A 26,954-nucleotide genomic window follows, 5' to 3' on the forward strand; every position below is an offset into this window, starting at 1 on the left:
TAGGTTGGTTTGATGTGAATTGTTCTTGATAAATACATGTTGACTGCTACTTTTCACATTATCTTCTAGCTGCTTACAAACTGATGGTTTGTTATTTGTTCCATTATCATTCTGGGTGCCAAAGTTAAGAAATCCCTGCCTCTGTTTCTTCACTACTCCAAGAGTCCTTTGGGATTTGGTCAGTGTCTTTTCACCATCTTGCGGAGATCGTATGAGCAAACATAAAAGACCGGTACTGTTGGACTTAACCATTTTCCCAATACCTCACTGAGCTCTTTGGTACTGTGTAAGACTAGCCTTCATCTATGTCAGCACTGTCTGCGAAGCACTCAAAATCCTCAGGACTGTCCTGCAGGGACAAACATCCTGGGCTACCAGTACCGTGACTTAACTCTACTCAGTACCACAAGACTTTAGGTACCTAAAGAACTTATTGGTGACTGCTGAACCACAATCTTCATTGCTCGCAGGTACCAACTCTCTCAGTAATGAGATCCACTCAGTCTCCGGACACTTATACACTCCTGGTACCGTCACCTCCCCTTTTGGTTAAACTCCCCCATTAGAGGCAAAAAGAGAATGGTGATGGAGACCTACCTTCAGTATTATGAGTATCTGTCCAGTATTCTTCTGTGTACCCATGCAGAAACCCCCTTTCTCAAAGAGACATGGAATATGTGTTGGAACCTCATCAGTCTTGGTGGGAGCACACCTGGATGCCATCCCCTCCCCCATATGGTCCTCAATGGCCATATTGAGATCCATGGGCAGCGTATTGCTGACAGCTCTCCAGGACCACGCCCTTCTCTCATTGGGATGACAGGGACATTCAAGTTTCTTCTCTTCAGCAACAGGAGGAAATGTTCAAGGATCAGGAGGATAGGGCAGACAACGAAGATACCCCTCAAACAACAATGTTGTCCTTATCACCTGATGAGGTGGTAATACCTCCTATTCCATCTATGGCTGGTGATCTTTGGCAGTTTCAAGACCTTATTAAAGGGTGGCAGACTCCTTACAGAAGCCTCTTGAGGAGATTAAAGAAGCTCAACATAAACTGTTGGATATTCTTCACTCTGTGACACCCTCCAGAGTTGCCCTTCTTATCAGTGAGACTCTGCTGGAACCCGTGAAAACCATTTGGCAAACCTGGATACAGTAACATCTACAAGTAAGAGAACTGATAAAAAATATTATGTTCCCACCAAGGACTTGGAGTTTTTCTTTTCTCACCTTATTTTCTCACCCAAACAATAGTGGTACAAGTCTACCCTGTCTGACGGAGACTAGAAGGGACGTTCTGGGGAGAAACTCTTACTTATCGGTCTCTCTACAATTCCTCATTGCAAATTACCTGGTGCTGATGGATGGCCAAATAAAACTTTACAAATTGTGCAGAATATGTTTCCTTTATTCAGCACCTTCCTACAGACCAAATGGAACAATTTCAGGCTACCATTACTGAGGGGCAGTTCGTAGCCAGAATATCTCTTCTGGCAGCTCTTGGTGCTGCACATATCTGCACAGGGCATCCTGGTTTTCCAGAATATGTAGAGGATCTCCTGTTTGATGGACTGAAGTTGTTTGCATAGAATACCACAATGGCTTGCACTTTTGTGACAGAACATGTGAGATTATGCCTTCACTGGTTCTAGGGGTGATTCAGATCAGTTTACTCGCCAAAAAGGCACAACCTAGACAAACAGGTTTCAGTTCCTTAACAGGAAAAACACTCTCTCTAGACTGTTGAAAGGCTCATCACAATGTAGGAGAGGGAGTTCCCTTCCTTCAACCAACACCTATGATAACTGTTGTGAGGCAAACTTGCAGCCAGCCCAGTGCTGCTCACTTAGCTGCCATGACTGCTACTGACCAGCTCCAGCCCTTCATCCACCTCCTGACCCCCAGATCCTTGGACTGACTCCAACCTGGCTCCAACCCTTGGCCTGCATCTGTACTCTGACTACAATATTGATTTGGTTTATCTACAGATTTGGATAATCCTGCTTCAACTTTGGCCCGCATCTGGACTCTGATTATGACACTTATGGGCTTGCCTATGAATTCTGATTCGGTTCTGACCCAAGGTCTGACCCGAACGCCAGTTTCAGCACAGCCCCGAGCCTGTTCCTGATCCTCTGTCTAACTTCGACCACCTCTCCAACCACTAGACCTGGCTGTCTGGAACCAGAACCTAACAGCTATACTCCTGGATGAATCTTTGTTAGAATGGAGGGTGCACCTTAGTTCTCTCATGGTACAGGGCAGGTGGTCATCCCAATAAATCATCCTCCATATGAACCTGTTGGAGGTCAAGAAGTCAGAAATGCCTGTCTCCATTTTCTGCCTTTCATCAGACACAGGTCTATCAAAGTCATGAGAGACAATGATGTGGTTTCCTTACCTGTTTCACCTAGCTCTTTGAATCTTCCAATCACTGCTCAGCTCCTCTCCCAGGATGACAGTCATCCCAAGCTGAGCATTCTCTATCTCAAGGCGTGGCTCCTTGATGGTTCATGGGGTTAGAGTCACAAACAGTTTCCTCTCTACTTTTCCTCAGAAAGAAATTATGAGAGTATTTTTTTAAATATATATTGAGAGTGCAAAAAGTGGAGAAGCTAGCTTTGTGTTAGCAGGAAATGTTGATTTAAATATACCCCAAACTTTCTATGAAGAAAGGAAACTGCAGAACAGTCAGCAGACCCTAATGAACAGGTTAGGCAGGACATTAGTAAGAATTATGCAGTAAGTACACCTACAAAGTGATAGGTGATCAGATTGGCTGGCCTATTTTAGCTCTAGTGTATAACACCAAAAAATAACTCTGCTCGTAGACTAGTGCCTAAGATGCCATTAATTCTTTTGATAGAAACTGGTGTAAATTGGCATTGTTCCATTCAAGAAAATGAAGCAATACAAAGTTACACCAACTCTAGATATGGCCTATTATGTAATATGGTGTGACAGATTTAGAAACTGAATTGGTGGTTCTCATTAGTGTTGATATATAGAATCATTTTTGTTTGACAAAATAAAGTAAGCATTCTTCTCTTGAAATATACCTTTCATGTACATTTTTTCATGAGATCAGTGTTGAGTCAGCAGAAAAGATAGAGCAAGTCAAAAATGTTGAAACTGTCATTTTGAGGACACTGCAAATACAAATTAAAAATGTGACAAAGACAAATTTACCTCGACTCTGGATGCCATGTGCAAAGCTAAATCTGAGCGAGTCTGGAAGTGAAAGTATTTCTTTGTAAGTAGACAAGGAAGTTTCAGGAAGCACCAAACTTTACCAAAATGCCTTCCTTAGTGAAAGGGGAAAACAATTTAGAGTTGGGAGGTCTCACAGAGAAGGTGCATATTGTCAATGTATAGTCATGGGCTCATTGGGTACCAATGTACATTAAAGAGAAAAAAAATCTCATGCAGAGCAAACTGAGAAATAGAATAGAAATAGAAGCTGAGAATACTCAGTTTTTCTCAGGTGAAAATCTCTAGCACCTGGGACAGATCCAATGGAAGGCTATATTTATTTGATTTTGGCACACTACTTGCATTAGTATGGCCCCAATCCTCAGATTCACCAAAACTGTGCTTCTTGCAGGACTTGAATTGGAGGCAAAGTTGGCTGTATGCCATCTTTGTGCTTCCCCAGCCAATCTGTGTGGCACCAGGAATCAGTCTGACTCTGGCATAATTCAGAGCAATCTTTGAGCTATTCTGAATTATCATTGGCTTGTTAGACCCCTCTAACTATTACCCAGACAGGAATCTCCACAACTGAGTGCGCTCTGTTTTGCCTGATATGCCCCCACACTAGGATTTGAGATGGGAAGTCGTGGCAGATTTACATCACTCAAAAATTTGGTCAGGCCAAGGGAAATCCCCGAGTGCACCCCTTTGTGCCAATGGAGCAATGCCAGGAGGCAGTAGCAGAGGTTGGTTTCTGGCCCTGTAACTTCTGTGAGCACACTTAAAAAGTCAGTTAAACATACAATACTTCTTAGATTAAAATAACCTCAGGATCTGGTTATTATCCTCTGTGAAGGCCTTTAATTTAGCTATCTCCCACATTCACTCTTACTCCTGTAAAACCCCCCAAATTAAATAAATATAGTAACTAGGTGTATGTAACCCAAATAAATATTTTCCCAAAATGCATGAATATGGACTCTTATTTTGTCTGCTTTGGTTTCACTATAAATATTTGTCACATCCCTAATCACAATGCTTGCAGGGAAGAAAGGAGTTGATGTGTGATGAGGGAGGTTCACATGTGTAAATAGTGTAATCAGAAGCCTATCATGTCATCAGTATACAGTAAGGCTATGTCTACACTACAAAGTTAAATCGATTTAAATTATGTCGATGTACAGCCACTGGTGTAATCAAACTACTGTTGCATGTCCATACTATGCTCTTTGTAGCTATCCCACTGTGCAGCTGGCTGCAGGGTGTTTTGAGAAGGTTTTGCAGATGCCTCATGGGAGGGGCAGGTTCAGCATCACATGATACATGTTTCTCAATCCCATCGTGCCATGGGCATCCTATTAGATTTCCAGCCACTTTTCAACTGCCCTGGTAACCTGTGTTCTAGAGGTTCTTCGAGTGCTTGCTCATATCCATTCCAATTAGGTGTGCGCGCACTGCGTGCACGTTTGTCGGAAGATTTTTACCCTAGCAACACCTGGTGGGTCAGCTGGGCGCCCCCTGGAGTGGCGCCGATATGGCGCCAGATATATACCCCGGCCGACCCAACCCCCCCTCAGTTCCTTCTTACCGCCCGTGTCGGTCGTTGGAACAGTGGAGTGCAGTTTTACTGACCTCCACCTGCCTAGCTACTCGTAGTCCTCTAGGTTTTTTTGGTGTATATAGTTCAGAGTTATATAGTTTTAGTTAATTTTTATCAGTCATAGTTAGTGTATAGTTAAGAGGGGTTCGAGGATTAGCCCCTTCCCTGCACCCGGTGCCGGGGCCCATGCCCGGTTCACCGGGTTTCAAACCATGCTTGGCCTGTCATAAGCCGATGCCGACAGGAGATCCACACGACTCCTGCTTTAAGTGCCTCGGGGAATCTCACCTGAAGATAAGTGTTGCATTTACAAGGCTTTTAAGCTGAGAACAAAAAAGGAGTGGGACTTTCGGCTAAAGCAGCTACTTATGGAGGTGGCTCTTACCCCTCCGTCTTTGGCACCGAGCGCTGGTCAATCAGTGGGCAGAAGCGCCTCCTCGGCACCGGACAGCGCCGGTACTGCCAAGGCCTCTCAACACCGGCCATCGCCGGCACCGAAGTCGACTCAGCACCGCTCCCTCTCCCTGAGGTCGAGAAAGCCTAAGACTCCTGCTGCTTCCATGCCACCTGCACTGCAGCCAGAGAGCTCGTCTAAGTTGGATCGCCCGGCACCGACACCTGCTGTGGCATCGACGACATCAGCACCATCGATTCCGGTCCCACAAGGGCCATCAAGTCTGGTGCCTGTCAGCTCCCCGGCACGAGCCGTGGTTGAGCTTACTCAACCGGAGTGCGTTCTCAATGGCGGATATATCTGATTACCATGACAGAGTCAATGCTGCCTCAACCCCCGGCACCGCCGGTGCGGGTAATACAGTCTATTGGCAAGCCTGCCTTGATAAGACCATCCTCTTGATAAGACCATCCGCACAGCAGAGCGGCACCATTCACTATCATGATCCCGCAGACGTTCTAGGTCCTGTCGACGCCGCTCGCAGTCCCGGCACCGTTCTCCTCCTCGGTACCGGTTGCACTCGTGGCACCGTTCAGTATCCCGTTCGCCAGCCTGCTACTCTCGGCACTGTTCCAGCTCCCGGCACCACTCCAGGCACCGTGACTCCCATAGCTGCTCCCGACGTCGAGCCTCAAGATCTCAGTCGACCTCCCAGCACCGCTCCAGTCGCAGGGCCCGATCTCGTTCCCGGTACCGGTATCCCTCCCGGTACCGGTCCCCAGTGCCGAGTAGAGCAAGGTCCGCTAGAGACAGAGACTCTGCCCAGGGCTTTTCAGCCCCTCCATGGCCATCCAGTCATGCATCAGTGTCGTCTCACGCGAACAGCTCTTATGCACAGGACCGTGATTCTGATGTGCCCACCAGAGTCTTCCAAGAGACCCAGGCCCAGAACCAAGGACCCCATCAGTGGTCTTTCTGGACACCTTGTGCGTACCACCAGGCCCAAGGCGTTCCAGTAGTTCCATCCCACTCTGTCTCATCAGAGCACCGAGTGCCAGAGGCGATGGTTAACCATCCCCCTCCGACTGCTGCGGAGGAAGCCCCAGTTCACCCACTGGACTCCCAGGTTCCACTGGAACAGGAGGTCGCCCAAGAGCAAGAGGCCACACAGGACCCACTCGTCGCCGGCATCTCCTCTTCCTCTTCTCCAGATGAGGCGGTGGCAGGAACATCCTCCTCGGGCCCTCCTCCAATTGACCTGAGAGCCCATCAGGACCTCCTAAGGAGGGTAGCATTCAATATGAACCTCCAGGTGGAGGAGGTCCCGGAGGTAGAGGACCCGGTAGTGGACATTCTATCAGCGGATGCCCCTACTAGAGTGGCCCTACTGTTTATTCAGACCATCCAGGCCAATGCCAATACTATATGGCAGTCGCCAGCCTCTATCCCTCCTGCGGCCAGGGGAGTCGAGTGTAAATATATGGTGCCCTCTAAAGGGTATGAATACTTGTATGTCCCTCCTCCTCCCTGCTCACTGGTCGTCCAGTCTGTTAATGAGAGGGAACGCCATGGCCAGCAGGCACCAGCCCTGAAATCGAAGGAGGCTAGGCGAATAGACTTACTCAGTCGCAAAGTGTACTCAGCAGCTGCCCTACAGCTCTGGGTGGCAAATCAACAAGCCTTGCTTAGCCGCTATAATTATAACACCTGGGTGGCGGTGGGTAAGTTTACGGAGCTACTCCCTCAAGACTCCCGCCAAGAGTTCACTGCCCTCTTGGAGGAAGGGAAAAAAGTGGCCAGAACTTCCCTCCAGGCCTCGTTGGATGCAGCCGACACTGCAGCCAGGACTCTGGCCTCGGGTGTTGCCATGAGGCGCATCTCATGGCTTCAGGTTTCAAGCCTCCCACCGGAGCTGCAGTATACCATTCAGGACTTGTCATTTGATGGTAAAGGCCCCTTCTCGGAAAAAACTGACCCCAGGCTGCAAATGCGCTCTCTCGGCATGCATACGCCAGTGACCCAAAGCAGGCCTTTCCGTCCCCAGCCTCACTGCCCATACTCTGTGCCTAGACAAAGACAGGACATTGGCAGGCAGTGCGACCGAGGTGGTTGCAGACGACCATCAGGACCCCAAGGGGGCCAAAATCAAGGTCCCTCGAAACCACTACCGGGACGAAAGATGAACTTTTGAAGGTGCACCCAAGGGCGGCGTACCAGTTACAGGCCAGGATCCCTCTCCTCCCTTCTCCAACCATCTCTCCTACTTCCTCCCGGTGTGGTCCCAGTTAACTTCAGATCGCTGGGTCATATGCACGGTGGAGTATGGGTACTATCTCCAATTTATTTCAATCCCACCCTCCCACCCTCCAACCCTGTCCCTTTTCAGGGATCCCTCTCACGGGCAATTCCTCTTACAAGAGGCGCACACGCTCCTTGCCATGGGAGCTATAGAGGAGGTACCAATGGATGAAAGGGGCAAGGGGGTTTACTCCCGTTATTTCCTAATCCCCAAGCCGAACGGAGGTCTCAGACCTATCCTAGACCTGCGACCTAGAAGCTTTGATAAGTGCTTCCTGGCCCGGCGTAACGAAGGGGAGGACATAGACACCTTCCTGACGGCCTTTGAGAATGCCTGTGAGCTGCACAGGGTTGACCCTGCAGACAGGATCTCATTTCTCAGTCTCTTACTGGACTCCACAGCCGTGGAGGTATACAGCCGACTGAAAGGTGGGGAGGCAGGGAACTACGAGCTGTTCAAACAGGCCCTGCTCCGCGAGTTTGGGCTGACTCCTGAGATGTACCGGAAAAAGTTCCGGAGTCAGTGTAAAACCCGTGACGTCACATACCTACAACTGGTCAACCGGGCACAGGGGTACGCCCGCAAGTGGACAGCTGGGGCCCAAACTAAAGAGGACCTGCTTGACCTAGACACAACCAGTTTATGATAAAGTTGAAGTTCCTCATGGTATCCCTGGGGACCATTATCCCGTCCTTGGATCCTGGAGACTGGTATGCCGCCCTCGACGTGAAGGACGCGTACTTTCACATCGCCATTTTTCCTCTGCACAGGAGATACCTCCGCTTTGTAGCCAACCGTCAGCACTTCCAGTTTATGGTCCTGCCGTTTGGCCTTTCTACAGCTCCAAGGGTATTTACAAAGTGTATGGCCGTAGTTGCCGCCTACCTCCGCAGAGGTTGGATACACGTTTTTCCGTATCTGGACGATTGGCTCATCCGAGGAGCCTCTGAGACACAAGTCACTCAACATGTGGGCATCGTCAAGGACCTATTCACACGTCTAGGCCTGATGATCAATATAGAAAAATCCACTCTGGTTCCCACGCAGAGGTTAGACTTCATAGGATCTATCCTGGACTCCAATCTAGCCAGAGCCTGCTTACCACAGCTGCGGTTTCAAGCGATAGCAACAATCATCCGAGGTCTACAGAATTTCCCAACGACCTCGGCTCGCACTTGTCTCGGTCTCCTGGGTCACATGGCTGCCTGCACATTTGTAACCAAACATGCCAGGCTCTGCCTCCATCCTCTCCAAGTTTGGCTCAACTCAGTATACCGCCCGAGCAGGGACCCAATAGACACGATTGTCACCATTCCCCCGAGCACCCTAGGCTCCCTAGAATGGTGGCTAACTCCCTCCCTGATGCAGGGATGCGGTTCCATCTGGCCCAACCCTCAATGTCCCTGACGATGGACGCGTCGTCTCTCAGCTGGGGTGCTCACCTCAGTCACCTCCGTACTCAAGGCCTTTGGTCACCTCAGGAGCTGGCATTACACCTAAATATCCAAGAACTGAGAGCAGTCCACCTGGCCTCCCAGGCGTTCCAGCAACAGTTGCAAGGCCGTTGTGTCTCAGTGTTTACAGACAACACAACGGCCATGTACTACATAAACAAACAGGGAGGGACATGATCCTCCCCTCTTTGTCAGGAGGCCATCCAACTCTGGGACTTTTGCATAACCCACTCGATAGATCTGGTAGCGTCCTTTCTCCCAGGTGTTCGGAACACTCTGGTGGATCGACTCAGCAGGTCTTTCCTGTCTCACGAGTTCTCCTGGATAGCAGGAAACCTTCCACCCGGTCAATGTATTTGGCCAAGTGGAAGCGTTTCTCCTGCTGGTGCAAAAAGCATAGTCTTACTCCCACTGAGGTCTCGATTCCCTCTATTTTGGACTACCTCTGGTCTCTCAAACAGCAGGGCCTAGCAGTATCATCACTGAGGGTACACTTGGCAGCCATCTCTACCTTCCACCCAGGCGAAGGTGGCCGTTATGTGTTCTCACACCCTATTGTTTCGAGGTTCCTCAAGGGCTTGGAGTGCTTATACCCCCAAGTACGCCACCCAGCCCGAACCTGGGACCTCAACCTGGTTTTAACCAGACTTATGTCTCCCCCATTCGAGCCGTTAGCAACCTGCTCACTACTATACCTGTCTTGGAAGAAGACTTTCCTCATAGCCATTACATTGGCCAGATGAATCTCCGAGCTTAGGGCTCTTACGGTGGATCCGCCTTACACTGTGTTCCACAAGGACAGGTTGCAGTTGCGACCACACCCGGCATTCCTCCCTAAGGTGATTTTGGCCTTTTATGTTAACCAGGACATCTTTCTCACGGTCTTCTTCCCGAAGTCACACTCAACGCGATGGGAGTAACAATTGCACTCCCTGGACATCCGTAGAGCGCTCGCGTTTTATATTGAGCAGATAAAACCCTTTAGTAAAATGCCCCGACTCTTTGTCGCGGTAGCAGACCGAATGAAAGGCCTACCCATTTCCTCTCAGAGGATCTCATCTTGGGTGATGGCATGCATCCGCACTCGTTATGATTTGGCTCATATTTCCCCAAATCACATCACCGTGCATTCTACCAGGGCTCAGGCTTCATCTGCCACCTTCCTGGTCCTCGGTTCACACTACCTGGTCCTCGGTCCACACCTTTGCTTCACATTATGCTCTGGTTCAACAGTCCAGAGATGATGCAGCCTTTGGCTCAGCAGTTTTGCATTCTGCAACATCTCACTCCAACCCCACCACCTAGGTAAGGCTTGGGAATCCCTTGGAATCAATATGAGCAAGCACTCGAAGAAGAAAAGACGATTACTCACCTTTGTAACTGTTGTTCTTCGAGATGTGTTGCTCATATCCATTCCAAACCACTCTCCTTCCCCACTGTCGGAGTAGCCGGCAAGAAGGAACTGAGGGGTGGTTGGGTCAGCAGGGGTAAATATCCGGCACCATAGCGGTGCCACTCCAAGGGGGGCCCAGCCGACGCACCGAGCGTTGCTAGGGTAAAAATCTTCCGACGAACATGCACCCGGCGCGCGCGCACCTAACTGGAATGGATATGAGCAACACATCTCGAAGAACAACAGTTACAAAGGTGAATAACCGTCTTTTTTTCTCCTTTTAAATACAATCTTTCTGAAAACTTTAAAAAGTTAATTCCAGTTACAGAGTTATTAAGAGCCAATCTTGGTATCTCTGGACTGACATCCTGGCCCAGTTCCCATATATCCACTAAAAATTGACTTTTCCATCTCTCAGGGTTAACCAAATATTTATTAAAGGAATAAATAACTTTTTGTTATCCTGCTGTATCCTTATAATTTCCACACATTTTATGCATGCATGAATTTTAAAACTCATGCTGTTTCCAAACAGGAGGACACAGCACCAAGATAGTGTGATAATAGGTGCCATATGAATACCTAGATTAGAAAAATAGATTTAAATTAGATTAGTTTACTAAGGCAAATGAATCAAAAGTTCTTGACTCATATCCCAAAAAGCTGCCCAAATTCTGTCAGAAACTAGCAACTAACAAAGTTAAAAGATTTCAGCCTCCTTATGTTTCTACCAAGATAATATGATTCTTAACTACCTCATAATTTGTGAGTAGCACATAATGACAAAGACAAATGCACAGAGAATTATACATTGTAGTAAGAAGCTTCGTTAAATGTCTGACATAGGAATAAACCTGTTAAAAGAAATTATCAGCTGCTACTATCTATACAAATCTACACATGAAAATGCTTCTAAGCAAATTCCTGTTAAAAATATAAACCTCTTAAATTAATATAAATACAGACCAGTTGAGTGAAAAAATATTTAAAGAAATAAATCCATTGTACATTAGTTTATGCAATACAAATATGTAAGAACAGAATTACCTGGTTAAGGAGCAAATTTTGACAAGAATAGACTAATTTACTTAAATAACTTTAAAAGAACAATTGTTCAGTCATTGATTAAGTCAATATATCTGTATTTCCCCATGGCCAGAACAAAATACGCTGGTTTATTCCCAGCTTGACTGCTAGTACTTCCCAATATGTGACTCTAAACTACATACATATAACTGCAACCCTTTCCAAGGCCATTCCACTTCTCAATTTCTCCTCCTGTTTCATGCCTCCCTGGTACCACAAATGCTAGGCTTTTCTTTCCTGTCCCCTTAACACAAACAGATGTTTGCTCTCTCCTGCATCACCTCCTGAAGTTTCTGACGTCCTGATAACCTCCACCAGAAGAAGCAGATACTAGCGGAGGCTGCCTAGGGTCTGATTCTCAGTCTGACTGAATGATAGGGATGTGAGTGAGACAGGTGCTGTTAGTGACAATTGAAAGTGAATATAGAAACTTGATACACATTTGAACGTGCAGGTTCCATTTACTCATAGGGACAGGACTCACTAGGCCTTACTGTTCTGTGTCTTACACCAGTTTAACTCCATCAATTTCAGCTGAATTACTCCTGTCATCACCAATGTAACCAAGAGCAGAATCTGGCTCGTTTGAAAAGAGGTCTCAGGCAATGCCCAATGGAAAATACTGGGGTGTGAACAGACTGCATAAGCTAAATACTCTTCTAGCTTTCACAGGTAGAGAAATCTTAGTGAAGCTGGAATTTCAAGCATCCTTATCATAAAGGATAGGTCCTTCAATGGCTGTTAGCCATGATGGGCAGGGATTGTGTCCCTAGCCTCAGTTTGACAGAAGCTGGGAATGGGTGACAGGAAATGGATCACTTGATGATTACCTGTTCTGTTCATTCCCTCTGGGGCACCTGGCACTGGCCACTGTCGGTAGAAGAATACTGGGCTAGATGGACCTTTGGTCTGACCCACTAGGGCCTTTCTTATGTTCTTGTAAACCCTCCCTCCAATGTTAATGAAGTGCATAAAGAGAAGCCCCCTCTGGAGAAAGCTACAGATAGACTTCAAGAAGAGCCTTCTTTGCTTTCAGGGTCTCAGAAGGGCTTAAAAAGGAGCTCCTCATTGCCCTGAACTCCTTGTTACCTGAGCCACCAGTTGCATTGGAGAGATTATCAGCATTTCTGTGCTTATGGGCCAGTCAGCCTTGCGGCACTAGAGGCTGAGATACAAACCATTAGAGCAAAAGGGACAGCAGTGGAGAACAATAAAAGCAGAGAAGAAAAGGGAACTCAGCCCAGACTGAACACAAGGCTCAATCCTAAGAAACAATATTTTCTGTCAAGGTCAAGGCCTCCCTCCCTCTCAGTGCTTTTGCTTTCTGCTTTTGATACACACACAATTCTAAGTAGTGCCTGCCTCAGCCCGCCAAATTGACTAGGCAGTGCTTACCCTGACAGCTACTAAGCTTCTAGTAGTGAGGCTGCACGAGGCCTGTCCTGGCTTGGGAAATATACGTGGATGGTCAGAAAAGAGCTGATCAGAGGGACAGATAAGTATCAGGATGACATAGTGTCTTCTCAGATCAAGCCCTGATTCTTCTGTGGCACAGTATAATAAATAACAACTGATAAAGGGCCAGATTGTGGTCCACTTACTCACATGGAGTAGTATCTATCTCCTCAAGTAGTCCAACTGAAATCAGCATGTTCACTCACAGAGTGAGGTGCTACTCAACAAGAGTCAGAGCTGCAGATTCTGGTCTTAAGTCAGGCCTGTCTTTTACCCATTGTGTGTTGTTATGAGGCAGCATACGGTAATGAAGGAGAGGATTCCGTGCACAGTTTAGAATGAATACACAATGTGTGTTTCTGGGTTCCTTGCCGCCTTGAGAAATATAATTGTGGACAGAGAATAGTGTGGTGAGTCTGTTTACACACCACGTCACATCAGCTCCATACTATACAATATCAAGTCTAGTGGACTGACAGGAATCCTAAATTTGCTCTACAATCTGCGTATTCTGTGTAGCAATGCAGCATTCTGCTGCTTCTTCACTGATATGTCTCCTGTGTGGGGTGTGCACACGCACCAGCGACAGTAAGCTAAAGGAAAGATCCATCTGTCTGTGGTTAAATCCCAATGTTTACAGAGCTACAGGTGAGTTCTTATGGAATAGGGCTGGTTGCAGGGTGGATTGATTTAAATAAAGTGATTAAAATCATATTTAAATCCCCAAGTGGAAAGGCTAGATTTAAATTATGGATTTTAATCAACTTTTCCATTTGTACTTTAGTTATTTTCTAAAGAAAGCTGTATTCTTACAGGTGATATAACTATTAAAAATGTTGATTTACAACTAAATAGAACCTTTACCCTAGACTTGGTACATTTTTTTCCTATCTAGGAGAGTACACTATAACTATATCATTTATTTAAACCATTAATGTTTTCAGATTCTTATTAATTGCACATTTTAGCATGTTAGAAAATGGTCCATGATATTGTTTATTTACTGGATAATTAACTCGTTGCTCATGATTTGTGTCAAGTTGCATTAGGATGGTAATTGGAATTTAATTAAACACACAAAACAGCATAAAAACATTATTTTTATTAAACAAAACCCTCTTAAATGTTCTGGATACATAAATTTCTCTTACCAAAATATTTCACATTTACAACTAAATGACTTATTAAATGGAGGGATTAATTGAATTCAGTGAATTAATTGATTATTTCAGGTCAGGCTTAGAAAATTTTCAAATATGCCTAAGTGAAAGCAACTTGAGCATAAATTCCTACTTGTCTAAGTCTCTTGAAAATGAGACAGTCTCCCAAATAACTTAGGCTGTCAAACTTTTTAAAATTAGTAGATTTCATCCCCTTTTTATTGATAAACTGGAAGAGAAAGACAAGTTTCCTGCTTTTTCAACTTCCAGTCGATTTCTCAAAACTGAAGGAATTAGTCTAAATGAAGAAAATGTTCTTCCTGTACCTGCAGAAGATGCTACTGCTGTGAAAAGTTAGTTTTGCACTTCAACAAACACTGAAAGCAACAAGGTTGATGTCGTGGTGGGGATGTGCTATAGACCAGTGGTTCTCAAACTAGGGCTGCCTTTTGTTCAGGGAAAGCCCCTGGCAGGCCAGGACATTTTGTTTACCTGCCGCGTCCACAGGTTCAGCCGATTGTGGCTCCCACTGTCCGCAGTTCGCTGCTCCAGGCCAGTGGGGGCTGCAGGAAGTGGCATAGGCCACAGGACGTGCTGGCCACCCTTCCTGCAGCCCCCATTGGCCTGGAGCAGCCAACCACAGCCAGTGAGTGCTGCGATCAGCTGAACCTGCAGAGGCAGCAGGTAAACAAACTGGCTCGGCCCACCAGGGGCTTTCTCGGAACAAACGGCGTCCCTAGTTTGGGAACCACTGCTATAGACCACCAGATCAGAAGGATGAGTTAGACAAAATCATGGAGCAGGTCCTCAAGGAATCCATTTTGAAGCACTTGGAGGAGAGGAACGTGATCAGGAACAGTCAACATGGATTCACCAAGGGCAAATCATGTCTGACAAACCTGATTGCCTTCTATGATGAGATAACTGGCTCTGTGGATATGGGGAAAGTGGTGGATGTGATATATTTTGACTTTAGCATAGTTTTTTATATGGTCTCCCACAGTATTTTTTCCAGCAAGTTAAAGAAGTATGAATTGGATGAATGGACTATAAGGTGGATAGGAAACTGACTAGATTGTCAGGCTTAATGGGTAGTGATCAATGGCTCAATGTCTAGTTGGCAGCCAGTATCAAGCGGAGTACCCCAGGGGTCTGTCCTGGGGCCAGTTTTGTTCAACATCTTTATTAATGATCTGGATGATGGGACGAATTGCATCAGCAAGCTCGCAGATGACACTAAGCTGGGGGGAGAGGTAGATATGCTGGAGCATAGGGATAGGGTTCAGAGTGACCTACACAAATTGGAGGATTGGGCCAAAAGAAATCTGATAAGGTTCAACGAGGACAAATGCAGAGTCCTGCACTTAGGAAGGAAGAATCCCATGTACTGCTACAGGCTGGGGCCCTACTTGCTAAGCAGCAGTTCTTCAGAAAAGGATTACAGTGGACAAAAAGCTGGATATGAATCAGCAGTGTGCCCTTATTGCCAAGAAGGCCAATGGTATATTGGGCTGTATTAGTAGGAGCAGTGCCAGCAGATCAAGGGAAGTGATTATTCCCCTCTATTCGGCACTGGTGAGGCCACACCTGGAGTATTGCATCCAGTTTTGGTCCCCCTACTACAGAAGGGATGTGAACAAATTGGAGAGAGTCAGGCGGAGGGCAACAAAAATGATTAGGGGGCTGGGACACATGACTTATGAGGAGAGGCTGAGGGAACTGGGGTTATTAAGACTGTGGAAGAGAAGAGTGAGGGGGGATTTGATAGCAGCCTTCAACTACTTGAAGGGGAGTTCCAAAGAGGCTGGAGCTAGGCTGTTCTCAGTGGTGGCAGATGACACAACAAGAAGCAATGATCTCAAGATGCAGTGTTGGAGGTCTAGGTTGGATATTAGGAAAAACTATATCACTAGGATGGTGGTGAAGCACTGGAATGGGTTACCTAGAGTATGTCTATACTACCCACCGGATCGGCAGACAGTGATCAATCTAGCAGGGGTCGATCTATCACATCTAGTCTAGACACGATAAATCAACCCCCGAGCACTCTCCCGTCGACTCCTGTACTCCACCGCCGCGAGAGGTGCAGGCGGAGTCGATGGGGGATCGGCAGCAGTCGACTCAGCACAGTGAAGACACTGCAGTACGTAGGCCTAAGTATGTCGACTTCAGCTACGTTATTAACGTAGCAGAAGTTGTGTAACTTAGATCAACACTCCCCTGCCCCCCAGTGTAGACCAGGCCCTAGGGAGATGGTAGAATCTCCATCCTTAGAGGTTTTTAAGGCCCGGGTTGACAAAGCCTTGGCTGGGATGATTTAGTTGGTGTTGGCCCTGCTTTGAGCCGGGTGTTGGACTAGATGACCTCCTGAAGTCCCTTCCAACCCTGATATTCTATGATTCTGTTGTATGGGCATTTCCTGATGTATCAGTTGTTTCTGTAATTTAACCCCATCTCCTGTTGTCACACAAGCACATATTACTGGATCATTGTGTACATTGTTGCACCAGAGAGATGGATTCTTCTTAAAAGTGGGTGGGCCATGAGGTCCCGTCCCCTCTATGGCCCTGCCCCTCCTCTTCTACATAGGGCCCTGCCCTCCCGGGCCAAGCCAGAAGCTGGAGCTGGGTTGGGGAGTGTGGGCCCCTCCCCCTGCCTGTGGGGGAAGGGGGACCAAGAGCTGCCCCAGTCTGCGGCATTCCACAGCTGCCTGTGTGACTCTTACCCCAACCCAGCCCCGGCTTCCTGCCTGGCCTGGGTTTAGGGCCCTGGGGGCTGAAGAACTGCAGCCAGGCAATGGTAAGAGCCTTCTGAGGAGCATTTTTCATAATGTTATTTCATTCTGACAACCGGGTTTGCATCTCTTTGTAGAACTGTTTATATTTGGAATTTATTCCTTTGTTACCTAGAGGTACAGGAATTTCTTGTACATATTCCCAGATTGGATTTTTTTTTTAAATGACCTGCAGTCATGGCAGTTTTTTCCTCCAGTTCCCAGGTGTTGAAATTAACCTTAGAGGCTACACTCTGAACAGTGTTGTCCTTTCTTCCCATGGTGTCCTGCTTTGACCCTAGTCCTGTTCCTTTCTGCTTGCACACTCTGCTCCTTCTCCCTTGTTACAGAACTCTCCAACCCTATCTGCTCCTGTAACCCACCTGCATTTTGCTTTGCAGCATTTTATTTGATTAGCGAAACAGTGAAGCAGTTTTCTGTTTGTTTGTATTGCTGTCTGTGTATACATGCCAGGAGACAGAGCAAGGCCATTTACTTGAAGAGCCCAGAACCATCCAGAAGCAAGGGCTGGTAAGTCCTGGGCAGATCAATGTTCTTCCATGATCTGGAGAGTAAGTTTCCATGGTGGCTGGAGTCATAAATATTTATAATTTGAGAAATGAGCCAATCAGAGCTCAGGTAGGGAGAAGCTATAAAATAGGAGTATGCGACCACCCAGGTGGGCTCAGTGGATGATCCTGATGAGCTACATTTGATGGTGTCTCTTGCACTCAGCGATTAGGTCCCATGCCTCTGATGACTTTGTCAGTCTCTTGTACCCAGTAGCACTGCCCCCCGCATCCCACACAAGATCAAGCCCTTAATACAGGACGTTTTTATAAAGCCATATTTATAAAGCTTGATCTCAAAAGTTATGTTTTTCCCCCGATTCTTTCTTTATGTAGAAGAGTAGCCTTAACTGAGAGTTTTTGAAAGAGGCTGGTCCATTCAGCATATATATATTTTATGTACATGCTTTAAGAGATTATAATAAATTTAGGCCTTAACACTTTTGTATTAAATTCAGATTTCTTTTTAAACAGGTTTATTTTTTAAAAGAAAAACTTATTAAAATTTAAATCACCACCACCAAAAAAAATCTGATTTAAAAAAAAAATCTGATTTTTTTTTTCAAAAAATAATTGATTTTTATTCGCTCACCTGTTTTATGCTAGGACATTTCTGATTTAATGTGTCATTTTTGCCAATCTCTTTAATAAATATAATAATTTATATTGCATTATCAAGATGAAATGGGATTGTCAGCTTTAAGTAAAAGGACATGAAAGTATTGTAATGCAAATTTTAAGCATATGTTATGAATTCATTTTTATTTGCAAAGCTGAATTGACTAATCCCAAGAGCTGAAAATATAATTTAGAATTCCATTTATTATTCTGCTGCCATATTGTCTGAGATGAGGAAACCTTTGCTTAATTACATGAAGTGCATGAATAGATCCTGCAGTATTAAGACACACTTCTTAGTTATATTTTCTCTCCAGAGATTGAAATTCAGATGTCTTGTGATGGTTGCTGATGGTGAAGCCTAATATAAAATTATAAAAATTAGAGATGGAAAAGGCCATGAGCTCACCCCTATACCAGTGCATGATTATTTTATTGCGTAATTATTTGCTATATTTTTTACTTTTCATCCAGTTTAGATTAAAATGTCCCAAGTGACTATTTCCCTTGGAAGACTATTTTAGTCTAGTCAATTTCATAGGCACCTGAGCTCCTTGTGGATTCAGGAATGGACAAGGGTCCAAGGGTCCAATGCAAGACAAGGGTCATAGGTGGGAAGTTTGTTCTGCCAGGTTTGGCCAATTGCAGCCCCACTGGCACATCCCTTGGCCCATGCTGCTTCCCGCAGCCCCCATTGCCCTGAAACAGTGAACTGAGGCCAATGGGAGCAGTGATCAGCTGAACCTGCAGACGCTGCAGGTAAACAAACCAGCCCAGCCCGCCAGCAGATTTCCCTGACAGGTGTATGCCAAAGGTTGCTGATCCCTGGCCTAGCACCACTACCAAAGGTATCTCCCTTCAAAGCTTTATTACATTGTCATTTGTTATTGCTCTTTGTTTCCAGTATATTGGGCAGATTGCAATTCATGTACGTGTATGCATCTCTAAAACAAATTAACTATTTCTTTAAGTTTTCATGAAATAGTCTCAAAACAAAATATATTTCATCACTTGTATTCCTTTCATCTAATATTTTTGTAATTCTATCAAAAACCAACCAAACAAAAGAACAATAACAAAGCAATTGAGTTTACCTGGTATGATTTGTTCTTTTTGAATTCATGATGCTTTTTTCTCATAGATCTATTAATCCCCAAGAGCTTAATTTTTTTTCTTTTAATTTATTTAAATATTTATTCCATCAATATAATTAGGGATTGATGTTATATTTACCAGAAAGTAATTGGCAGAATAATTGTTCTTTCCTTTTCTGGGAAATTGGTATACTACATTTGCATTTTCTACTCCAGTTCTCCAAAAGTTTTAAAAAATTAGATGGTTAATTCCTTTAACATCCTTGGACAAATAACATCAGGACCCAGTGATTTTTTTATTTATATGATTAAACTTCACCAAGGGTCCCTCCTGTTTCTTATTGGGAGCTATTTTTACAAGATCTCTATTACCTCCTGATTTTTCCAAACATCTTTTCAATACTTTTCCTTTAAAAGGACAGGTCTAGCATAGAGATTCTCTTCACAGTAGAAAAGCCACTGAGAAATGCCAGGTAGTCCATTATAGGTTTTCCAATACAAATCCTATCTGGCTGTCCCATCTTCCAAAATAAATTAATAAACAAATAAACAAGACTCCCGAGGTCTGAGTGCACATTGAAAGTTTTACAAACAAAGACCATATCTTGCTCATGTCTGACAGAAAAATAGTGTGTTGACTGTGAAGAATGTGCTAGTTAAACAAGCAAACTAAAGAAGTAATCCAGCCATGTGATACATCAATCTACTGCCATCCACTGATTTAATGAATAGGAAACTTTATTAGATCTGCAAGCTGCCAGACACCTTTAGGATAAAGTGGAGTGTATACAGGGATAGGCCCCTCCTCCCCCAGAGTGCCTCATTACCATTGGTCAGTCAAAGAGATGCAATACCACTGGCTCTTTCTTCCCACAACCATTCAACCACCTAATGCCTTGGTGAGAATAATCTTGGAATATGCTAGGGATTCAGTTTAAGAAATAGGATTCATAGAGATGTGGAATTGTTTATGCAATCATAGCCAAACAGAAGACTGGTTCAATTGGAGATGCTGCAAGGTAAGTTTGGCAGGCTGCTGTCAACCAAGCCTGCATGGAGAGAGCATACAAGAATGTGATCCATAAGGTTACCAGCGTCTTTATGAAAACCAGTGGTTTGGTGATGAAGAACAGGGACATATGGTCAATAGGCCTGAGTTCTTCCGGGGCAATGGAGTGCACTTGTCAGGTGCTAGGGCAGACTTTGGCTTCAGAACGTAAAGCATTGAATTAGGTAGGGTTTAGATTAAGTAAGCATGAGATACCAGGCCGTGTTGGGTGGGGGATGCAAGCAAGCTATTCACTAGCACCTCTGGTGTCCAGTGTGGATAAAAGGCTCATGGGCCAGCAACCAGAAAATACAAGACATGGGATTTTGCTGGTGGATCTCAGGTCTCGGGCCAAAACAGAGATGTGTTGCTCTGACAGATCAGAATCTTTGATAACTTTTGTCCCTTGGCAGGGTGGGTGGGTGGGTAGGACATGAGAGGATTCAGCAGAGCAAGCTGAATCCTTGGCGTAGACAGTGGGGAGTGTACTCTCAGTTATGGGATATATGATTGATGCCTTGTAAATCCGACACTGGACCCCTCTAAATGTCTGGTGTGGAGAGACAGGGCAGATAGTGCCCCCTCCAATATTAAAATTTTACTGACATTGCAGTCTGATGCATAAAATCCATCCCTGCGTCTGTCCTCAGTCACTTGGATGTCCAGATCAATACGAGCTGTGGGAGAGAGTGCCCCGGGGAAGGGATAGTTGGAATTCAGCAATGCAACGCTACCTGCTTTTCTTGTTTTATGATGGTAATTCATTCTTTTTAAACACTATTAAATGTAAACATGAGAAGCAAATTCATTTTGATTGTTTTTCTGCAATGATTTATCTTTTGAATAGAAGCAATAGAACAATGTCATGCTAAATTGGCAAACAGAATATATTAAAACAAAAAAGAAGAGAGAATGAAATGGCAGCTTGAAGAATTAGAGTGGCAGCTTTGTTCTCCTCCAATCCCCCCACAACTGTTTGGTTATTTAAAAATACATCACTTAACTTAGCTACCACATAGCAACTGCATGCCATGCTGGAGTTTCCTTATTTAAATCACCACAAGGAAATGATCTATTCTAGAGAATTACTTTGAAGCAAGATTTTTTTTTATAATTGAAACCTTGGGATTGTATGAATATGTGTGGCTATAACAGAGAAAACTGACAACTTCATCACATCAGTTCTACCTTAGCTCTAAAAGAGGAGGAAGTGGTGGGGAAAGTGGCACAAAGAATTGTTCTTTTGTAGAAGACTTTTAAATGTTCTTGGACATAGCTCAAGCAAGTCTAATCAGTGTGTTTAAGCTTTTGAGCTGGGATTCCTAATTTTTGTGCCCCATGTGCTCCATTTTGTGTGTTCTTTCTGTTGCAGTGTAAGGGCCAGATTCTGCCGCTCTTAATCCTGTTGACTGGTACCTTATTCTATAAGTGGTGCCATTGAAAGCAAGTCTGTGAAGACTTCAAATGAGTGAAGACTTACTCTGTATAGAGCTACAATTACAGACACAGTCTATGTGCAAGTTCTGTGTAAAAAGAATAGTGTGTTGCATTTGAGAATATTACTTTAGGTTACTATGCTGTAACATAGACCCAGAGGAATATTCCATCCCAAGACATCATCATTTTGGATCTTGTCAATTGTGCATGTAGGGGGAAGTGAGGGAGAAAATGATAAGATGATGTGTTTATCTGTGAAGTGCTTAGTGGAACGAGTTCCCCATATTTACAAGCTTCCTGAAACTGCTGTAATGGTGTCAAGCTTCCATAACAAACAAACAAAACCACTGCCTGCAAGGAAGAGCTCTGTTCACAAATAATAGCAGAAGTGGTATGAGGACTACGGGGACTGAGAGGAGTTGCAGTTACCCCAGAGTGCCATGTATGGTGGCTGCTGTCTGGTCCAGACTGATCAGCTGGCTTTGCAAGGAACAAAACACTTTGCTCATTCTTTGTGTTTGGGAATCATGGAGCTGTGCGCTCAGGGGGAACAGAGCTAAACCCACTGATAAAACAAACATATATTTAGAGAAATCCCATCCAGATTCATTGATGGGGGCAAGTGGGAGGTGGGGGAGAGGGTGTTGGAGATAAAGAGAGTAACTCTGCTACCAATGGTCTGACCTGTTTCCTCAGGAAAAATATCAGGAAGGGTCATGGTGCCTCCAGCTGAAGAGAACTCTTACCTCCTAATTACCTTTTTAGTGGTGGCTGGTTTTGCTCCAGTGGATCCCTTAAATTTGTCTGGGTGATAGCTTTGTTTTGGAGCCATCAAAGAGATGCCACCCAGCCCTTTTAAAATATTTTTTTCCTTGGCTGGCTGAATATCCTTCCTCCCCTGCCCCAAGTTAGGATGTCAGAGGAGCACTGAGCATGCTCATGAGGTCCCTCAAGGTCATTCTCCCAAGCCTGATGGCTGTATGGTATGTTAATCAGTTGGGTCAGGTACATGTGTCTGCATAAGGCTGGACTCAGGCTTCTGTTATGGGGGAAGACCTTCCTGTGTACAGAGAATAACCTCTGTGACTGCAGAGGCTTCCCAGGTTATATTTCCACAGAGTCAAAGTCTGGATAGGTCTTGATGTTTCCGAGTAAATTAAATTGCATCCGTATATAAACCTGCACCATCAATTTAATATTTGTGCAGTATTATCAGCTATTGTATAATGAGTGTGACAAAATAAAATATGATTTTCTACTGTCCAGGAGGAAATAAAAACACTTGCCTTTAGAGGATACCAAGCTAACTACAATATGTTTTAGCCAATAATGTGACCTGCAGTTCACAATAGGAGAGACAAGGTTTGGGGAGATAATATCTTTTATTAAACCAACTTCTGTTGGTGAGAGAGACAGGCTTTCTTACCAACAAAATTTGGTCCAATAAAAGATACTACCTCTCCCGCCTTGTCTCCATCTAATATCCTAGGACCAACACTGATACAACTACACTGCATTCAGAATGGAAGGCATCTGATATGTTAATGATATGTGTTGTCCTTTTACATTTTGACACAGAACTTTTTTTTTTACATGTGCTTAACAAAATACTATACCACACGTAAAATCAAGCTAATTGAGTTTGCTATCTCTAAATAAAAACTTCATAGACTGAGAATCATTTGAAAATAGGTACAGACAATTTTTTGGATGAACTAAACACATTGAGCTCCTTGAGTCTCTGATTATAAGTCATGTTTTTCAAAACCTCAAATTGTTGAAAAAATGTACTAATTTGAGATTGGTAGAAAACCCAGCCACTTATTAACCATGTCACTTCCAAATGAATTCTTACTAAATATCCATCTTTTAATGTGAGATTTGCTGGAAAAATATTTTCCCCTCCCAGGACCTGATCCAAAGCATGCTGAAATTAATCAGTTTTTTCCACTGCAGTAGGTTTTAGATGAAACTCCAAAAGAACATGCAAGAAGTAAATGCTACTTTTAGCATCCAACATCATTACTGGGAGCTGATAAGAGGGTACATTCAGCAGTTTAAAACTTGTATACATAGACAGTTCTGCAGATCTAGTAAATGGATTTACAAAGGCTGCAGAGACATTTTCTAGTCTAGCATTTGAACTCAGGAATACTAGCTGCAATTTCAGTGCTTAGAACACTAAGCTATGTGGAAACTTGAGATAACAACTGACAATTGCAATAAACATTTACAATACTCTGTAACTTTAGGATACACCTGTGAACTACCTGCTTGTGCAACTATCCCTTTACTGATTTTTGCAGGTATAAGAACTTGTCTGATACAGCACTGGGAGAGAGAAAGAAGTTATCTGCCAAGGAGAAATGTCATCTTGTTCTTCAGCAGTGTAAATTACAAGGCTGGCAGGTTTGTGACTAATGCAATAACTAAAATATCAGTTTAGGTCTGTAAACAAGAAAGAGGAGTAATTTCCATTTTGGGAGTCATCAGATCCTTTGCAAAAATATATCCTTTTGATGTTTTGGTGTGGGTAAGACATTACATGTATTCTTTGGAATGAAATAATCTGATTTACTGAGTTTAGTAGAACATCATTAGCTGTGAACATTAATATGTGTAGAAAAATCAGTAAGCACTCTTGTTGGAAGCGAGGGAGCTCAATTAAGTGTACATACTTTGTAGATTAGTCTTCATCGCTTAAAGCTTTTCCAAGTACATAAAAATGTCCACATTCTCCCATCCAATGTCTGTGCACAGCTACCACCAAAGCACAGCATCTGGTCTAGATTCATAGGTTATAAGGCAAGAAGATTATATGATCTGATCTCCTGTATAAGAAAGACCAAAAGGTAGAAACATGACAAAAGACAAAGACATTTCAATAGTTTCACTTTCCCCAGAAGATTTCTTAACTCAGCTTCATCCTGAATGTTGTACATGCATGCCTTTTGGGGTTATGCCCTGCACCCTTACCATAGGGATCTCTATTAAAACAGCCTCTAATCTAAAACATGTTGTATGTTAACTGAGTATGCCACTAACCTTCACAACTTTATTTGGAGCTTCAAGCGTCAAGGTGGGAAAATGCTGAGGCGCTGTAATTATATATTGTAGTCCGGTCAGACAGTGCACTGCATGAACTCCACGGGAAGTCAGAAATAGTGCTAGAACAAGAGAATTTAAAAAGCAATTGGCCAGCAGTAAATGCCTGCAATTCAAGAACAATGATCTTGGCATTTGAAAACAAATCTGAAACCTTGAAAGATAGGAATGTAAAAAGGGAATTATAAAACAGGATCTCTGCTGTAAAAGGGAGGAAAACTTGTGATCTCTAAAACATTTTGGATGTCCCAGCTGCAAGCTAATATAACATGCTGAAAAGTGAATTGTGCAAAAATACAACAGTATACAATACAATGTCCTTCAAACCAGAGAGTCACAAAACACTTGAGAGATTCAGACAATAAGCTCTATGGATAAGAACATTTTTAAGGTGAATTTAAGGAGAAGTAATGACTCAGTGGCTTAGAAGCACTGGAAAGGAAGATGCACTGTGGCAAATAAATGACCTTCGCTCCATGCACATACCCCAAAGAGTGGTGAGCTCTGGGGAGTGGAGAGAGAGGTGTCCATGACTGAAGGGGAGAAATAACCACAGTATAAGGTTAGAATGTGAGTTTGCTGTAGTAAAGGCCCGGTAAGTACAAGAGTTCACCAGCACAGTAGGTGACATAAAAGCAAGAATCCACATCTCCATCATCAGTGAGTAATGTATGCTACATAATCCCTCATTTCATTTTTTGACTTGTTTGACTAATCATGAAAGTTGAACTTTAAATAACTGTCTAAAAGAGGAATCTTATACAATCAGCAGTTGTCATGGATGTCCTCCTCTGTGCTACAACAGTAGAGGAATCTTTAAAAGGCAAGGGGTGGAGGGAAGCAGAAAGAAAAGAAAAGGAAGGATTAGTAATACAGGATGATGTCAGTGAACAAAGCCTTGAGAAAAGGAGTCATCTTGTAGTGCATCACTAAAAAAATCACACAAGAGGTAGGGAGCGCATGTATAACCAATTTAGTCTGTCCTGTTGCCAGCAGTGATTACTTCAAATGAATCAGTGTTGGAATAGAAAATTTATTTGATGTAGGAGTTCATGAATAAGTCAAAGCAAAGTCCTCCCCAGCATTCTTGCCTGTTATTCCCTGAAGAGCACTAGCAGATTAATTGATAAATATATAATCCAAATGAACTATGAAGAATTAGAAGAAAGTGATGGAAATCAGAACTAGCCCGCCCCCCCTTATATGACACCACAAGTGAAAGGAAAAACAATGAGGAGTACTTGTGGCACCTTAGAGACTAACAAATTTATTTGGGCATAAGATTTTGTGGGCTAAAACCCACTTCATCAGATGCATGGAGTGGGAAAAAATGGTAGGCAGGTTATATATACACAGTAAATGAAAACATGGGACTTGCCTTATCCAGTTAGGAGTCAGTGCTAATGAGACAATTCAATTAAAGTGAAAGTGGGCTATTCCCAACAGTACAATACCAAGGGAGGAAAAATCAGTTATGTAGTGTTAATGAGGCTAATGTAAACAGGGTGGCCCATTTCAAACAATTGACAAGAAGGTGTGAGTAAAGGTAGGGAGAAATTAGTATGGGAAATTAGTTTTTGTAGTGACCCATCCACTCCCAGTCTTTATTCAGGCCTAATTTGATGGTGTTTAGTTTGCAAATTAATTCCAGTTCTGCAGTTTCTCGTTGGAGTCTGTTTTTGACGTTTTTTTGTTGAAGAATTGCCACTTTTATGTTTGTTATTGAGTGTCCAGGGAGATTGAAGTGTTCTGACTGGTTTTTGAACGTTATAACTCTCGACATCTGATTTGTGTCCATTTATTCTTCTGTGTAGAGACTGTCCGCTTTGGCCAATGTACATGACAGAGGGGCATTGCTGGCATGTGATGGCATATATCACAATGGTAGATGTGCAAGTGAATGAGCCCCTGATGGTGTGGCTTATGTGGTTAGGGCCTATGATGATGTCACTTGAATAAATATGTGACAGAGTTGGCAACGGGGTTTGTTGCAGGGATAAGTTAGTGTTGTTGTTGTGTGGTATGTAGTGGCTGGTGAGTATTTGCTTCAGGTTTGGGGGCTGTCTGTAAGCAAGGACTGGCCTGTCTCCCAAGGTCTGAGAGAGTGGGGGATTGTCCTTCTGGATAGGTTGTAGATCCTTGATGATGTGCTGGAGAGGTTTTAGTTGGGGGCTGAAGGTTACGGCTAGTGGCTTTCTGTTACTTTCTTTGTTGGGCCTGTCCTATAGTAGGTAACTTCTGGGTACCCGTCTGGCTTTGTCAGTATGTTTCTTT

General features: G+C 44.1%; 1 protein-coding gene across 3 annotated transcripts in view; it reads left to right on the forward strand.

The window, feature by feature from the left end:
* Nucleotides 1-26,954, forward strand: part of MYO16 (myosin XVI) — a 623,763-nt gene that overhangs the window by 511,771 nt on the left and 85,038 nt on the right. For all 3 annotated transcript variants that reach the window (XM_030568459.1, XM_030568449.1, XM_030568467.1), the window contains exon 28: nucleotides 23,882-23,984. In XM_030568459.1, coding sequence (XP_030424319.1) covers nucleotides 23,882-23,984 — 103 coding nt within the window. The remainder of the gene's footprint in view (nucleotides 1-23,881; nucleotides 23,985-26,954) is intronic.

Source organism: Gopherus evgoodei, chromosome 1 (genome assembly GCF_007399415.2).
Source record: "Gopherus evgoodei ecotype Sinaloan lineage chromosome 1, rGopEvg1_v1.p, whole genome shotgun sequence".
In the NCBI taxonomy this organism is placed as follows: Eukaryota; Metazoa; Chordata; order Testudines; family Testudinidae; genus Gopherus; species Gopherus evgoodei.